The 15155-nt window shown below is 48.5% G+C and overlaps 5 protein-coding genes across 5 annotated transcripts; 4 read left to right on the top strand and 1 right to left on the bottom strand.

The window, feature by feature from the left end:
* Positions 1-80: 80 nt before the first annotated feature.
* Positions 81-1981, top strand: DEU56DRAFT_760170 (uncharacterized protein; the record flags this gene model as incomplete). The annotated part of the gene is made up of 3 exons (XM_041350402.1): positions 81-332; positions 391-1793; positions 1903-1981. 3 exons carry the CDS (start codon positions 81-83, stop codon positions 1979-1981), a joined length of 1734 nt encoding a protein of 577 aa, XP_041203490.1.
* Positions 1982-3055: 1074 nt separating this feature from the next.
* On the top strand, positions 3056-4573 carry DEU56DRAFT_760169 (uncharacterized protein; the record flags this gene model as incomplete). Its single annotated transcript, XM_041350401.1, has 13 exons — positions 3056-3088; positions 3151-3160; positions 3192-3232; positions 3292-3424; positions 3470-3498; positions 3554-3581; positions 3631-3663; positions 3713-3789; positions 3832-4000; positions 4052-4171; positions 4226-4263; positions 4316-4347; positions 4402-4573. The coding sequence occupies 13 exons, from the start codon at positions 3056-3058 to the stop codon at positions 4571-4573; spliced, it is 915 nt and encodes a 304-aa protein (XP_041203489.1).
* Positions 4574-4834: 261 nt separating this feature from the next.
* DEU56DRAFT_66535 (uncharacterized protein) lies at positions 4835-6100 on the bottom strand. Its single transcript, XM_041347044.1, has 4 exons — positions 5692-6100; positions 5179-5639; positions 5085-5127; positions 4835-5005 (listed from the first exon to the last, which is right to left on the bottom strand). The coding sequence occupies exons 1-4, from the start codon at positions 5848-5850 to the stop codon at positions 4961-4963; spliced, it is 708 nt and encodes a 235-aa protein (XP_041203488.1). The 5' UTR covers positions 5851-6100; the 3' UTR covers positions 4835-4960.
* Positions 6101-9185: 3085 nt separating this feature from the next.
* On the top strand, positions 9186-11981 carry DEU56DRAFT_830843 (major facilitator superfamily domain-containing protein). Its single transcript, XM_041354528.1, has 18 exons — positions 9186-9475; positions 9535-9553; positions 9601-9623; positions 9676-9793; positions 9853-9888; positions 9941-10000; positions 10052-10312; positions 10379-10609; positions 10662-10743; positions 10797-10933; positions 10982-11065; positions 11117-11187; positions 11240-11265; positions 11321-11330; positions 11380-11524; positions 11575-11604; positions 11660-11777; positions 11832-11981. The coding sequence occupies exons 1-17, from the start codon at positions 9347-9349 to the stop codon at positions 11737-11739; spliced, it is 1542 nt and encodes a 513-aa protein (XP_041203487.1). The 5' UTR covers positions 9186-9346; the 3' UTR covers positions 11740-11777; positions 11832-11981.
* Positions 11982-13063: 1082 nt separating this feature from the next.
* Positions 13064-14962, top strand: DEU56DRAFT_830829 (NADH-binding subunit of NADH:ubiquinone oxidoreductase). Its single transcript, XM_041354527.1, has 5 exons — positions 13064-13297; positions 13355-13518; positions 13582-14371; positions 14424-14554; positions 14606-14962. Exons 1-5 carry the CDS (start codon positions 13121-13123, stop codon positions 14832-14834), a joined length of 1491 nt encoding a protein of 496 aa, XP_041203486.1. The 5' UTR covers positions 13064-13120; the 3' UTR covers positions 14835-14962.
* The last annotated feature ends 193 nt before the right edge of the window (positions 14963-15155 follow it).

The following is a 15155-nucleotide window of genomic DNA, read 5'->3' as shown; positions in this document are numbered from 1 at the left end:
CGGACTGACCTGATCTCAGCAACAGTACATTTCACAGTATACTGTAACAGCCCTCGCACAAACTCTGTCGTTTTCGCGCCATGCACAAGTGCTTGAATGTATCGGAGATCTTACACAACATCTGTACCAAGGTGCGGAGGCTTGGAGAGCTCGAGCTCGACGAGGCCACGCACGAACAGTTGTTCGAGGCGCGTCGGACACTTTTCCGCCTCGCATTGACATGTCGCGCACTGAAAGATACTGCTTTGGACGTACTATGGGGAGATCTCGATTCCCTTTACCCCCTTCTGTGTTCCTTACCCAACCTGCAAACCATGTCTGGCGATTATATTGTGAGTGCATATAGACCTACACCACAACATGCGCTCAGTCCTTTCTGCCTTGAAACAGGAAATCGGCAGAGCACTGCGAGCGTCTGATCTGGAAATTTTCCAGAAATATGCAAAACGCGTACGTCGCCTCGGATGTGGCCAGGAAGCGCTCAATATGGCGGACGTGCTACGAGTTTTGTGTAGTTTTCCTGCCCCCAACGGGTCTTTGCTCCCGAATCTGCGCCTACTATCTTGGGACTGTGACGACAGTGATACGTTTCCTTTCATCCGATACTTCCTTCACCCGTCTCTTATTTCTCTACGATTACTGGGCAAGCTGTGGCGTCCGCCCAAGGCGTCTTTCATGACATTTCTCCCAGTGCACTGCCCCCACCTACATTCGCTCAGCTGCGCTTCCCTGAATCGTTCAGCCACGAAGCCCATATCGGATTATATCTGCCAATCCCATGAGCTCCATCATGTGGATTGCGGATTGCCTAATGAGGCTGCTGTGAAGCATCTCATGAAACTGCCCTCGCTGAAGGGCTTCACCATCACTCTGACCGAAGAGGACGGGCCGTACGATGGATACAAAGGAGAGTTCTGCCCGCAGCTCGCTACCTTCAGCATCATCGCAGGGTCGTTAAACCAAGCAAGAATGTTCTTTCGCAACCTGCAGCTCTCGCCAACCCACCTTCATTTCAAGACTTCGACTATGACCAAATGTGAAGACATTCGGAGGATCTTCAAACAGCTGCCAGATCACTTCTCTCCAGCGAAGTTAGAAAGTCTGCAGCTCACTGTTGAAATCATTCGAAGAAACCTAGACACCACCGATACCGAATGCGACCTCGACATTCACGCGCTCAAGGAGCTTTTCAAATTCAGGAATCTCGTTGATGTCCGCCTCGAAGATTCATGCATGTTAGGCCTCAACGACAACGACATGTCCGACTTCGTTTCCTCATGGCCTAACATCGAGGTACTGAAACTTGGTACCGGATTCGAATGGAGCGTTCCTGACGACGACGAGATTGCGACCTCGGGAATCACACTCAAGGGCCTCAATACACTTGTGTCTGGTTGCCGGAAGTTACGAGTGCTTGGGCTTGTTTTTGATGCTTGCATCACCAACGAGGACGACAGGGCTATACGGTTCCACACGAAGCATCAGATCAATGAAAATGTCGAAGAATTCGATGTAGGCGGATCTATTATTAATGATGCAGTAGCCGTGGCCGTTTTCATCTCGTCCCTTATGCCGAAGTTGCGGGCGCTCAAGTTTGTAACTGTGTATTACGAGGGGGGGAAACTGCGACAAGTCTCTGACTCGCGGCCTACTTTGTGGACTCAGGTGAACATGATGTTAGAGTTCGCGAATATTCGAGAACAGAGGAGGCGTGAGGGTCAAGCAGGGTGGGCAGATTCGGGCGATGAAGAGGGATCGTTGATTAAACCCGAGTTCTCGGTATTTGGCCAAAGGTATATCGTTGTTCTTTTTTCTGCACGTTGTTCAGATCTTCATGATCAGCATTCTCACAGTTCTCACATTTCGGTGCCCTCGGTGAAAAGACCATAGTCTTGGGCGCAGTTCTCTCTCTCGAGTCGAAGATCCTTCTAAGGTTCCGACAACTCCCAGCACACTCCGTTCGTCCATGTTGAAAACCTGATATCTTGGCATTGTGTGCTCGCTTTCTGATTGAATTTACGAATCCGTCGGTCACTGGTCAGTACTTAGTAATCACTAATCGGGCACGGGTTTGGGATGCGATGAAGACAAACAATGTTAGTCCCCTCCAAATATACCAGGTTGCTGTATAGAGCATTGATCCTGAGGAAAGCTGATAGAAGCCTGCCATTCTCTCATCTAGTATTACGTCCGAAAAAATTGCAGCTTTTGGAGGCCTTCCTAATGACAGGCTGAGGTTGCCCTGCGCAGTGCATATGCTAATAGTGATGAGCCGCGGCAGAACGGGGACTCGGAGAACCCAGTTCCATATACACAGATCTGAGGAGTATGGCAGATCCGATTGGCAGTGAAGTGTGATGACGACTCGCAGCGACTTTAGCTTTGCCAGTGGATTTAGAGTGGATATAGTTAAAAACTGACATGATGCCGCAATTCTGTTGCAACGTGGCTTTGTAATGAGCCAATCGACTGCTACTGATGAGCCCTAAAGTAACTTTCCGACATTACGTACACACACATTCCCTTTCCTTCACACAGTCCAGCAGAGTCAAGCGTGGTTCCAGTAGGGTCGTGACCAAGAAGGAAGGAATTCCCTTCTATTTGGACTGTCTGCGGGAACAGTAGCAGTCTGCAATCTTCAGGGATGTCACAGCTGGCGACACAGTAAACACACCTCAGATGGCTGGCTGTTCATGCAGGGGTATCACCTGCTCGAAATGACCACGTAGCTCAACGGCGAGTAGCACCCGCTGCCACCTCATACTATCTAGAGAAGACGGATTGCAAGTAATGCAGCTCTCAGCAAGCTTGATGATTGATCGCGCGAGAAAGAGCTACTCGATCGGCTATCGTGGGGCTGACATATCTTACCGTTCGCTTCTAAATTGCAGCCGTTATATTCCCTCCAATTTATCATTCCGCTTGATCAAAAGGCCTCTTTATCCAACTTGTGACCGTATTGCTCGTATTGCCCACCAAATGGTGAAGGACCCGGCGCTTTGAAAACAACACGTCCACTCAGTGGCTCAAGCCAATCCACGCACATACATAATTTATGGTTTTACTTCACACACAGCAGACGATCAAGGTATGAGCATATTGACACCCGGTCATCCAGCTTTTGAACCGACTGCCGTGCTTTGTTCACAGTACTTTCGAGGTTTGTAGTCGGTTTCGCTTGTCCGTTATAGTCTGCTCAATTGGTGGCAAAGTTGCACCGGCCGCTGTTTGGGTGAGTTGAGCGTGCACTGTTCGTGCGAGTCCATGCGAGACCTTATCTCTCTTCACTAGGCATTCGATTATTGTTTGACCTTTGAACATGAAGCTCGTCTGTTCAGCAGCATCGGTCGTTGGCACATCGCGCCTGTCATGTTTATCGTAACTAGATATGCTCCCATAGCATGGATTATCAGCGAAATATACGGTGAGCAACATCATGATTGGTGAAAATGTTCTCAGTGACTTTCAGTGACTGTTGGGCCACCTTCAACGGAAACGGTATTTAGTGTCTCTCAGAATCATACTCACAGCACGCTGATGCTAAGTGATACAGTGCCTGACTACATATCGGACTGCTGGGGGTAGGTCACCTCACGATCATCAATTCCATGTCTTCCTAATTTCTCCCAGGTGCCTTGTTTCTTATCATGGTGGCTACCGAGGGTCAGTGCGCTTGCGTTGACAAAGTAACATCCCCCCTTACGTACCCCAGGTCTGCTTCTTATGCGTACACTTGCCTTATGGCACAACAATAAGAAGATCAAACGATTTTTGTTGGCAAGCTACCTGGTAAGTATTTTGGCAATTCTACTGTCCGGGTGGTGATATTAGTGTTTGAAGCTTGTGGCTATCTCGATGCTCGTTTGCGATATCCTGGCAGTGTCTCCGAACCTCGAAAGTGTATGTGCACCCACATCAACTCAGGACTCTGAAAATGAGGCTACGAGAGTGGAACAACTGATAATGGGCATGTTTGTTAGCGCAGCGCTGTTTGAACTCAGTAAGCGATTGGCGATGTTGCCTTCCTTTAACCCTACTGAAATACATGCAGCGGTGGTTATTGTCACGATGTATCATTCAATTACAAGCCGTTCTACTGGCACGCCCACCGTCGGTAAATTAATGTCGAACTTGTGGAAGGGAAGCATGCTATATGCACTGTCGCTCTTAGGTATGTTATTTAGATATTTATTTCTTCTTTTGTTTCGCCTAACTGTGCTCTAAGCAATCTCTATTGCGAATATTGTCTCTTTTTCTTTACCGGTACGTACTTTTTATGCACCCCGCTATGGTTAGGTATGAACTTTTGGTGCAGATCTCAAGCGGGCAGAATGGCATCATCGACGTGTAAGCAACTGTCCTTCGTATCCAGTACTAACTGCTCAACTTTGTCATAACCAGGTTTCAAGGTGTCCTGCATGGTGTTATGGCCTCACGTATTCTTTTTGATCTGCGCGATACAGACCGGAGTGAAGATGGCCTTCAACACACGTCACATGTACCCCCTTCTAATTTACAGTTTGTATCGGACACCATACCCATGACTGCCTTACATGACGAAAACGATGTATGAATCACATGTGCGTATCGTTGACGTCCTAAACGTTGGACTTCAATAAATGAATGGCTGTCGGATTTGGGCAGACTTTGTAATACTATTAGTCCAAAAATTATCAAGCAGCTGGAAACCAGACTTATCATCAGACATTATGGATCACCGAGACACGAAAATAGGTGTCTCGTCTTGGAAGTTGGCTCCCGGGTCTCGATACGTCTCTCGTACAATAGTGACGAGCGATGTATGAAATAGTTCCGTTTGATTTCCCAGTCGTGAAAAAAAACTACAAGGAGCACAAGACACAACAAGATGGTGAGGGCCAGAGATAGCAAGGGATATTGGGGGTGGAGGAGGACTTCGAGGACGTAACAGTACACCAGACATTGAGGAACAGCCGATGAACTAAAACTGCGGGATTGGAAGGCCCGGGGCGAGACGCCTGATAAACTGACCATGGAAGCCGCGAAGATATATATGAGCCATTCCGCCTCTGGAACTGTGTTCTATACGGAGAACGAAAACTTACGATACGCCCGCATCTGTCCGCATCTGTCCGCATATCATAGGAACTGATGTGGAGCAATAGTGATATCAGTTAAAGTTTAATTGAATGAACATACTGTTGCAATTGTGGAGTAGGGCTGCGGAAGGTGAAAATCGGTCCAAAGTCCGGAACTTCCATGGGAACTTTCTGATCAGCTTTGGGGAGGCACTGCAGGTTGAGACACAACGCATCAATAAGAAGACATCCAAAACAGTGATTACGATACGTCGGAAGTCCGGTAAGAGCTTGAAAGAGCGTCCAAATGATATTTAACCCTAGCAACCCACTGTGTTTGATATTCGATACAGATAGCCACTGCAATAGCCAAAAAGGAGACGCCGTCCAAACGAGCGAGTGGACCATCAACATTGTCTGAATGAGTGCAATAGATGAATTACGGTATCCATTCCCCTGGTTAAGATGCATGCTGTAAGTAGACGGCGTGAGGCGGTTTGCTTGGTCAAACCCGGGCCGCTCGTGGGTCTTCGAACGCATTGCGAACACCTGAATTGCCGAACGGTTGACAGCACTGTCAGGCTGCAGAGTAGGTGAGCCTTTTATGATGATGCTGGAAAATGCGGGTTCGTACGAGTTGATATAACGACCTGACGTGCATCACTACATCCCGATCCTTAATCGCATGCCAACCCCTCCCGCTGATCAACCATTGCCGCGTGTCAAGTCCTTTTAATTGCTTGAAGAGAGGTGAATCGAACTGTAGTCGGGGACTGGTGCAGTCGAGCGCCATTACCTGCCAATACGGTTGTGATTTGTACGTTTGTCACGATTGCATGGCAAGGCTTGGTTGGAAATGGAAATGGAAATGGAAATACACGTCCTAAACGACACACCACTGCACGCCACCTGCACTTAGCAGGCAATGTGTTCATGCATAGCCAGTCTCCTGCAGTCAAGACCTTGATAGAAGGAAGACAATCGTTTTGCAGTCGCTCCATCTTTTTCAAGACCCGGCAACTCCCCTGCAGTGGCGTCAATTGGAAGACACATTTGCAAGTTTTGATGGCCGGTAGTTGCCGCTTGTTTGAGTGAGTGACGAACTTACAGTAGACTCACGGTTTATCTTGCCAACCCTTCACGAAGACTTGCCCCTCCCTCCAAGACCTCGACGAGATCATCACCTACCAAACGGTGACGTATCGAGAGAAAAAACTATCCATGCACATACCACACATTATGTACACATGATTTACTGCCGCACGCAGAGCAGACGGACAAGAGTTCTGGTCACTAAGGGGGGCGCAGTGACATCTCGTTATCTACCTTTTTGAACCGACTGCGAGTCTCGCACAATGCTTTGTTCACAATACCACTTCGAGGTTTGTTAGTTGTTTCCCTTGTTGTTATTTCTGTGCTCAATTGCTGGCAAGGTTGCACCGGCTGCTGTTTGCGTCCCTTCTGGCGATTCCATGCGAGACCTTATCCCCTTCCTGAGGCACGTTTGACCTTTGAATATGAAGTCCGTATGTTCAGCAGCATCGTGACTGTCATGTTTATCATAACTAGATATGATATGTTCCCATAGCATGGATTATCAGCGAAACATACGGTGAGTGACGCTATAGATATTCCCTATTGGGAAAATGTGTTTTCCGGTCACTCTTGGACCACAGTCAATAGGCACGGGATTAGCTCTTGACCCCATACTCAATGCACTTCAATGCTGAGTAACAGTGTTTGACAGACTAGTGGAGGTAGGTCACCTCATGATCACAAGTTCCACATCAGCTTCCTAGTGTCCCTGTTTCTTATCACGTTGGCTACCGAAGGTTAGCTTTTTGCATTGAGAAAGAATGACACATTTACGTCCTTTAGGCCTGCTTCTCATGCGTACACATGCCTTTAAAGTTTAAAGCTTGTTGCGAATCCGAACTCCATGGTCGTTTGTGCTCTAACAGCGAGGCCTCTGTTCGGGGGTGTATGTGTGGTATTTGAGCTCAGTGAGTGGTTCGGGACGCCTTCTTTTAGCTCTACTGACGAATTGCGTGCAGTATGAATCGTTGTCACGGTATAATGTTTCGATGTTATTACATTCTAATGGCGTGTGCACGGTAAGGTAAACTGATTTTGACCTTATTGAAGATGCGCTGTCACTTCTTGGTGTGTCATTCGGATGTTTACGACTCCTTTTTTTCTATTTTATTTCATTACAACCTAAGCAATCTCTGTTGCAAATGTTGTTTCCTTTCTTTTGCCGGTACGTGGTTTTCCATGCGCTCCGCCAGGATCGATGTCCTGTCAAGCCCTAACTGGTCGATTGCAATGACCTCGACCCTGCATGTCTCATACCAAAACGTGGCTGCACAGCGAGCTTCTTTATGGAAGAACGTACTGCCGCTGGTGCACCTCGCGTCTATCCTTCAACGTCAACGCAAGGGCAGATTGAATGACTACTAAGGGGACGGCGATAGCCACAAAACCTCGTTCTATGCGGACGCGGCATGACGGCTGCAAAACCATACATCTTGGCACCTACAGTATACGTTTTAGGGCCTTGGGAAGCACGGCCTCCGTGGTTGCGCTTGGATTAGGCGTCCGCTCGCTCGTTTTGACTCTCGTTCCTTGCGGCTGCAGCGACATCGTGAGTACGTGTTTTGACTATAAAGACTATAAAACGCTCTGAAGACTTCTGAAGATATTGAATGGTCTGCGGGGCTGTGGTTCCCCTTCGCTGGGACGCTCTTACCAGATTTCTGAGATGACATTCTGTCCTGAAGAAGCATGACATTGACGCTATAGCAGCGATCAACACTCAAGATTTGATCCGCATGCGACGTGACATATCCCCTTGGGAAATCTCGATCTGTCAGTGGTCACACGAGCGATTTGACCATAACCTATCATAAGATTCATAACGCAGGTCATTGACACACGCCTGTCAGTAAATGTCAGTGATCACACGAGCGAGTCAATCATAATGCGGGTCACCGACATCCATCTGTCAGTGGTCACACGAGCGATTTAATCACAGCGCAGGCCTTCGACATCATCCGCCCGTTAGTGGTCACACGAGCTATTTAATCGCAATGCAGGTCTTCGACATCCGCCCGTTAGTGGTCACACGAGCGACTTAATCATAACGCAGGTCATTGACTCTCACTGTGGTTAGTAATACAGCCCACGCTGCCAGGCTGATCTGAGTGAAATCAGGGATGCAATGGTAGAACACTTCGCTTCAAAACCCAAAGGTAGTGCCTCGAATCCAAAGACATTCATTGACTGGGTTCAGTATGTTTGCGTTCCCCATACGATGGCTGAGCTTGTGATGTTCCTTACCCTATCCTTTGTTATTGCTGATACCCGGAACGGCCACCGAGTTCGAACAACGCACATGCACACGACTACTTCTTTGTTCCACAGAACGTGTACAGAGGTAGGCACATGTGTGCAAACTTTTCGTTACTTCTCGCTGCCAATCTGAATCGCAACAGGACCGACCTCGGCAAGTTACCATAGCAACATACAGGCCACATTTGATATTTTTAGCAGACCGCATGGCTAAAATGTTCACCACTCCGTCGCACTCCGGCCTTCTCCGACCTTTCTGTAAATCTTCCAAGATATCGGACTTGAAGGATAGAAGCTATTATCCAAGGACCAACGTTCCTCCGAGCGCAACGATGAATTTGATTAGGTGGTGTTATCAGTTTTTTGATAAGTTGATGGGATATTGATCATCTCGCGATCATCCGGCTGTCGACATGTCAAAGTCAAGCATGTCATTGGACTTTTCGTTACAGATTTCACGTCAGTTAATACATAGTCCGAGTCAGATATCTCACTAATATTAGCCTCTAATAGCGTTATAGCTCCAAGTACTAGAGAACCTGAATTTCACCTGTATCTTGATCGGATATAAACACTTATAAACGATGCCGGCAAGCACATGCGCTGAACCTTGCTTGCAATGTTGAACTCATGATTGCAACACTCAAACAGTACTAGTTATTAACCAACGTTTTTCGGCGTTTCCCAGCTGACCCGCAGCTAAAAACTGCCCTTAAAAACAGACGTGAAACGCTCCACCAACGCTACTGTGATTTCCTCCGCGTCTTACCAACTTTACCCGGACGGTCGGGACAAGGGGTGGGACTGGCGTGCCACTTATCTTTGTGCGCTTACTGACAAAATCTTGGTATTTTAGGTTCCAGAGCCCCGCACATATTAAAAGCCCAGCTGCAGTCGGCATATTGCATCGTTGATCCCTTTCCTGCCCGTGCAACACGATGTCTGAACAATCAGGAAGCAAAGAGACTCGCCAGAGAACTGCCCTCGAGGAGTATGAGCAATCTGGCGAGGACAGGCCCCCTTTCATTCTGACATATACTGAAGTCAAACTACTGGGTATCACTGGGGTGAGTGCTATGTGTGCCGTGTCTGATTTTGTGTGAACTGCTTATCATATATTGTCCAGGTTGGCTTTTTCTTGGATGGTAGGCATTTGACCCTGCTTGAGGGCACAGTCTCACATGTTTAACAGCTTATGACTTGTTCATCATCAATGTAAGCGCGTTGTTTTAAACGGCGACGTTCATGACTAAATCTACCGGTGTAGCCCGTATCTACCATGTTGCAGTACAGGCTTTACGGAAGCGGAACCATGCCCGCCAACCTACAAGGTTTGTTGAAAGCGGCTGCCAATATCGGAAGTGTGATCGGCCAATTTCTGTTCGGTGAGCTGCACAATACATCATGCTTTACCCCGCTTCATAACGAATTCGTAATAACATAGGATACTGTGCTGATGCTTTCGGGCGAAAGGCAGTCTGTTAGTCATATACATCGTTCTCGCTAGCATCGACATTCACATGCTTTTTCAGACGGAAAAGAGCTTATGCTCATTATCGTTGCGACTATACTCTGCATTTCTACACCTACAGGTATGTCTTTCGATTCTTCACTCGCATTCGCGAGCGCTAAGTTATTGCTAGGCACGCTCTCCCCAAACGGATGCCTGATCTACTTGACCATATTTCGTATCCTACTTGGTGTGGGTGTCGGTGGCGACTACCCCATGTCGGCCTCTGTGACGAGTGATCGTGCCACGATCCGTAAGCGTGGAACTATGCTCGCATACATCTTCGCGAACCAGGGATGGGGCAGCTTCGTGGGAGCGCTGATGACTATTATCGTTCTGGCATGCTACAAGCACGTCATGAACGATGAACTTGAGACATCCAAGGTCGACGGAGGTGCGTGCCGTGTACTAGATACATGATGGTGGTGTTCCTGATCGACGAGTCTACCCCTGAAATTAGTGTGGAGGATCGTCGTTGGGTTATCGCTCATTCCAGCTTTCGGGACGCTTTACCAGCGCCTGACCCTCCCGGAGTCCACGCGTTTCAAGAAGTCGCAGGAGACAGAGCTGATTGAACAGGATGGTTTGGATAAGGAGAAGATGGCGGTTGAAGCTGGTGTTCATTCCGAATCTAAATCAAGTGTCGACGAAAACCCTTCTGAGCCTGCACCTAAGAAGGCTCACTTCCTAGGTATACTTATTTGCTGTTTTGAATGCGTTTCTTGGTTTCACGGATGTTTTAGAGGTCATCAAGTACTTCTCCGAATGGAGACATCTGAAGATACTGATCGGAACTTGTTCATGCTGGTTTCTACTAGACGTTGCGTATGTTGGGTGCCGATCATCCACCAAGTTTCCTTCTGACGCGGTGCTGCTAGCTTCTATGGGATTAACTTGAACACAAATGTGGTGCTCACTGAGATAGGTTACGCCGGCAAATCGGGAACGGCCTGGGAGAAGCTCTTCAAGGTCGCCACGGGAAATATCATCATCACCGCACTAGGATTCGTGCCAGGTATGCGTACAGTTATACCCCTCTTAGCATGCATACTCACTCCAACAGGCTACTACGTGACTGTGCTCACTATCGAGAAGCTCGGCCGCAAAAAGATTCAGGTCATGGGATTCCTGATGGAAGCTCTGTTTTGTGGGTTGTTACCAATGTGCTGGAAGGATATCTGCTGACGGTGTGATGTAGTGGCCATTTTGGCTGCGAAGTTCAGTACTTTGAGCACTGCGGCATTCATAGTCAATTTCACGCTGCTCCAGGTGCGTGACAAAACCCCGATGGAAGATCCATACATATTCACATTTTGTTCAGTTCTTTTTCAATTTCGGAGCTAATGCGTGAGTTCTTGGCTTGATTAGAACGTGTTCCGTATCTGACTTGACTGTTGCACAGCACCACCTACGTGCGTTGCCATGCACGTTTGCACCCTGGATGCAGCTAATGAAATTCAGTGTTATCCTGCCGAGGTATTCCCCACTCGATACCGAGCGTTCGCGCACGGCATGTCCGCAGCATGCGGGAAATCAGGAGCAATCATATCCGCTCTCGTGTTTAACTCCCTCACCAACTCGATTGGGACACCTAATGTGCTTTGGAGTACGCCCTAAATCAACCGACACGTGTTGGCAACTAATTTCTCCCCACAGTTTTCTTCGGCTGTTCAATTCTCGGTGCCGGTACTGAACCATGATTTCCTCCCGCGAAAGTTTTGACTGATGAGCTGATTCGCAGCTTGCACATTCCTTTTGCCCGAGGTCGCTGGTCGTGACCCGGATGCGATCCTTGCACAGGAACAGATGGAGCAGCAGTAATCTCTGGTACTGCACACCAAGTAGCAATCATTTTCCTGGTTTGTTCTCCATAATTATTTTAGGAGTTATCGCTCACCCTAACCAAGCTATAGTCGAGGCTTTGTCTCTCCCTCATCTATGTAGAAAGTTGACAAGCGTCAGCCGCACTTTCCTGTCTGGTAGTAGAAGAAATGATCTGCGTAAAAGTTACTCGAGCTGGTATCGACAGTTCTATAGGACAACTGTACTGCCAGTGCTCTATGAGGATAGGTACAATCAGATTTCTCGCCTGTCTGGTGAAAAGCCCTCGGCATGAAAGAGCACTGGATATGCGTACAATAAGCTAAGAGAGTTGGAGATTCCCGAGCTACTTAGGTCTTTTCACATTCTTACCATAATGAACCATGGATCACAGTTCTCAAACCGCGCACACAACTTCAGAGAGCAGATGCGCATGACCAGCATCATGTCAAGCTGAGGTATCAGCATCTACATCAACCCGGTCGGCCACCTCGGCGATATGTCCACCATTTGTGCAATGGGATAGACATGTTCCGGTCCTGAAAAGTCCACATGGACATGTAACGCCTCTGAGGTAGCCGTTGACCCGAAACCACTCGCGGACAATGTGCAAATGCTCGAAGCGATGCATGGTGCCCGGATCGCACGTCAGATGAGTCAACCAGGCAGTTCCGTGGTGCCAAGCTCAAAGCGATGTCAACCGGTACTGATGTCATAAATGAGTCCTGAGGTTGTCCTGAGCGCAAGGCACACGCTTCAGGCGCTGAGTATTAGAGTATTATCTACACCCGTTTCTAACCAACCAACAAGGATAAAGACACGAACCTGACGGCACAGGGCACTGATAGTGGTGGAACTCGTGGAGTGCACCGTTCATGCACACTGCAGATGCACAGCGAGAAAAGATCTGTTTCATCAGCCTGGCACCATTCCAAAGAATCCCAACAATGACCGGGAACGCGACTTGCAGGATTCACGTACAAATTTATGCTCTGCGAGTGCGAGGGCTGTAAGGTATTTCTTTGGGCGTCTGCCATAAAGTTCCAGACTGAATTTCAAGTTAAAATTCGTTTAATCAGGGTGCCATGTTGATGCCTTAGCATAACAAAGCCTGGAAGTGCCGAGTGTCCGCATGGGCAGGAAATGTAAATTGCTGCAGCTACATAGGCCTAGCTAGGCGCTGCGCAGTGCGCATGCCATTGCTTGAGCGTTTTGACACGAACTTTGAAGATGATGAGGTCAACTTCGGACAAGCCCGGGACACGCGCGCTGACTAAGCTATCCCCAACTTGTGACAATTTTGTAAACAGCAATAAATACATACCGTTCCGAACTTGAAGGACTTTGCTCGTCATCGCCGACGACCGCGACGGGCTCAAATATGCTCAAAGCTTCAAAATCGGTCGCTGGAATTCAGCGGCAAGCAAATATTTCACTCAGGCGTAGTCTTGCAACCGTTGCTGACACGCCTGTTCGCCGATACGGCGGTCTCAAAGACCAAGACCGCATCTTCACAAATGCATATTGTAGACATGACCATGGTATCAAGGGCGCCAAGGTGAGTTTTATGTTCTCATGCACGATTCTGTGTTCATTTGTTTACTATATTCGATAGTCTCGTGGTGACTGGCATCGCACGAAAGACATTCTTTTGAAGGGTGACTCTTGGATCATTCAAACAATCAAGGATTCAGGTCTCAGAGGTCGCGGTGGTGCCGGATTCCCAAGCGGTCTCAAATGGTCATTCATGAATAAGCCTGACTGGCAAAAGGACAAACGGTATATTTGTTCTTGAATTGTCGCGTTTCGTCCGGTTCGGTACTCACTTGCTATTTTGCGCAGGCCCCGCTATCTGGTTGTGAACGCCGACGAGGGAGAGCCAGGAACTTGCAAGGACCGCGAGATTCTTCGTGGTGATCCCCATAAACTCGTGGAAGGCTGCCTGGTTGCCGGTCGTGCCATGAACGCAACAGCTGCCTACATCTATATTCGTGGAGAATTTTTCCAGGAGGCTTCTCACCTTCAGCAAGCTATCACCGAGGCGTACAAAGACGGACTCATTGGCAAAGATGCATGCGGTTCCGGTTATTCGTTTGATGTATACCTCCATCGCGGAGCTGGTGCATACATCTGCGGCGAGGAAACCGCGTTAATCGAAAGTCTGGAGGGCAAGCAAGGCAAGCCCCGACTAAAGCCACCTTTCCCTGCAGACGTTGGCTTGTTCGGTTGCCCCACCACCGTTGCTAATGTTGAGACTGTTGCCGTGGCTCCTACTATCTGTCGTCGTGGCGGATCCTGGTTCGCCGGCTTCGGTCGAGAGCGCAATCAGGGCACAAAACTCTTTTGCATTAGCGGTCACGTTAACAACCCATGTGTTGTCGAAGAGGAGATGAGCATCCCACTGAAAGACCTTATCGAGCGGCATTGCGGAGGTGTCAGGGGTGGCTGGGATAACCTACTTGGTATCATTCCTGGTGGAAGCTCTGTCCCCGTCCTGCCCATCGACAAATGCGCAGAAGTTCTGATGGACTATGATTCTTTGAAGGACGCACAGTCGGGTCTTGGGACGGGTGCCGTCATTGTAATGGACAAGAGTACGGACATCGTATCTGCCATTGCACGATTCGCTTCGGTATGGGCTCCGTGTTTTGCTCATGCTTCCCTGAAGCTTAACTTTCCACTAGTTCTACAAACACGAGTCTTGTGGGCAGTGTACGCCCTGCCGGGAGGGCACGACGTGGATGATGAACATGATGAATCGTATGGTTGAAGGTCGCGCTCATAGACGTGAGATTGATATGCTCCTTGAGATTACGTAAGTCATCGCTACACAACTTGTCTCAACTCACCTCACTGTTCTCTGCAGTAAACAAGTGGAGGGTCGGACCATCTGTGCTCTTGGCGATGCGGCTGCCTGGCCCATTCAGGGCCTCATGCGCCATTTCCGCCCAGAAGTGGAATCCCGTATCGATGCTTTCCGTGCTTCTCAGGGTGGTGTGATGTTTGGTGGCCGTATGATACACGACGCGGATCCAACCCTTGCAATACCTGATAACTTGGGTGCTAACCTAATCGAGCCTGGTGATAGAGTATGACCTGCGCTTGTTACATAGCCCACTATGTCCATCCAATGCACCAAATGACCCTGAACAGAACTGGACCACAGCAACCACGATGGCATACACGAGAGATACGTGAATAACGTATTGCTGAGTACTAAAAGTACGTAAGTACTACTGCGATGGGCAGGATAATCGGTTCTGCCAGGTTCCGCCATGTCGCACAGGTCTGAGTTTAATTCTGCGCCTCCACGGTCACGTTCTCCTTTTGCGACTTTCAGTCCCTGCAGCACTGACTAAACTATTGATTCTTGGACGGAAGATCGCGCATTCGACCAGGTTTTGTTCCACATGGGC

This window comes from Suillus clintonianus, assembly GCF_016758775.1.
Source record: "Suillus clintonianus strain FC179 chromosome Unknown DEU56scaffold_111, whole genome shotgun sequence".
Classification (NCBI taxonomy): domain Eukaryota; kingdom Fungi; phylum Basidiomycota; class Agaricomycetes; order Boletales; family Suillaceae; genus Suillus; species Suillus clintonianus.
Note: the sequence above shows the minus strand (reverse complement) of the source record. Positions and strands in the feature narration are given on the sequence as shown.

What these genes read in the sequence shown, in the direction of transcription:
- DEU56DRAFT_66535 (XM_041347044.1), bottom strand. Translation starts at nt 5,850, where the DNA reads ATGGCGCTCGACTGCACCAGTCCCCGACTACAGTTCGATTCACCTCTC. An exon ending in TCAGGTCGTTATATCAACTC is followed by an intron (nt 5,640 to 5,691) that starts GTACGAACCCGC and finishes CCTACTCTGCAG; the next exon opens with CCTGACAGTGCTGTCAACCG. An exon ending in CGGACAGATGCGGGCGTATC is followed by an intron (nt 5,006 to 5,084) that starts GTAAGTTTTCGT and finishes TTCCATGGTCAG; the next exon opens with TTTATCAGGCGTCTCGCCCC.
- DEU56DRAFT_830829 (XM_041354527.1), top strand. Translation starts at nt 13,121, where the DNA reads ATGCTCAAAGCTTCAAAATCGGTCGCTGGAATTCAGCGGCAAGCAAAT. An exon ending in ATGGTATCAAGGGCGCCAAG is followed by an intron (nt 13,298 to 13,354) that starts GTGAGTTTTATG and finishes TATATTCGATAG; the next exon opens with TCTCGTGGTGACTGGCATCG. An exon ending in GACTGGCAAAAGGACAAACG is followed by an intron (nt 13,519 to 13,581) that starts GTATATTTGTTC and finishes TATTTTGCGCAG; the next exon opens with GCCCCGCTATCTGGTTGTGA.
- DEU56DRAFT_830843 (XM_041354528.1), top strand. Translation starts at nt 9,347, where the DNA reads ATGTCTGAACAATCAGGAAGCAAAGAGACTCGCCAGAGAACTGCCCTC. An exon ending in TTTCGGGCGAAAGGCAGTCT is followed by an intron (nt 9,889 to 9,940) that starts GTTAGTCATATA and finishes ATGCTTTTTCAG; the next exon opens with ACGGAAAAGAGCTTATGCTC. An exon ending in TCAATTTCACGCTGCTCCAG is followed by an intron (nt 11,188 to 11,239) that starts GTGCGTGACAAA and finishes CATTTTGTTCAG; the next exon opens with TTCTTTTTCAATTTCGGAGC.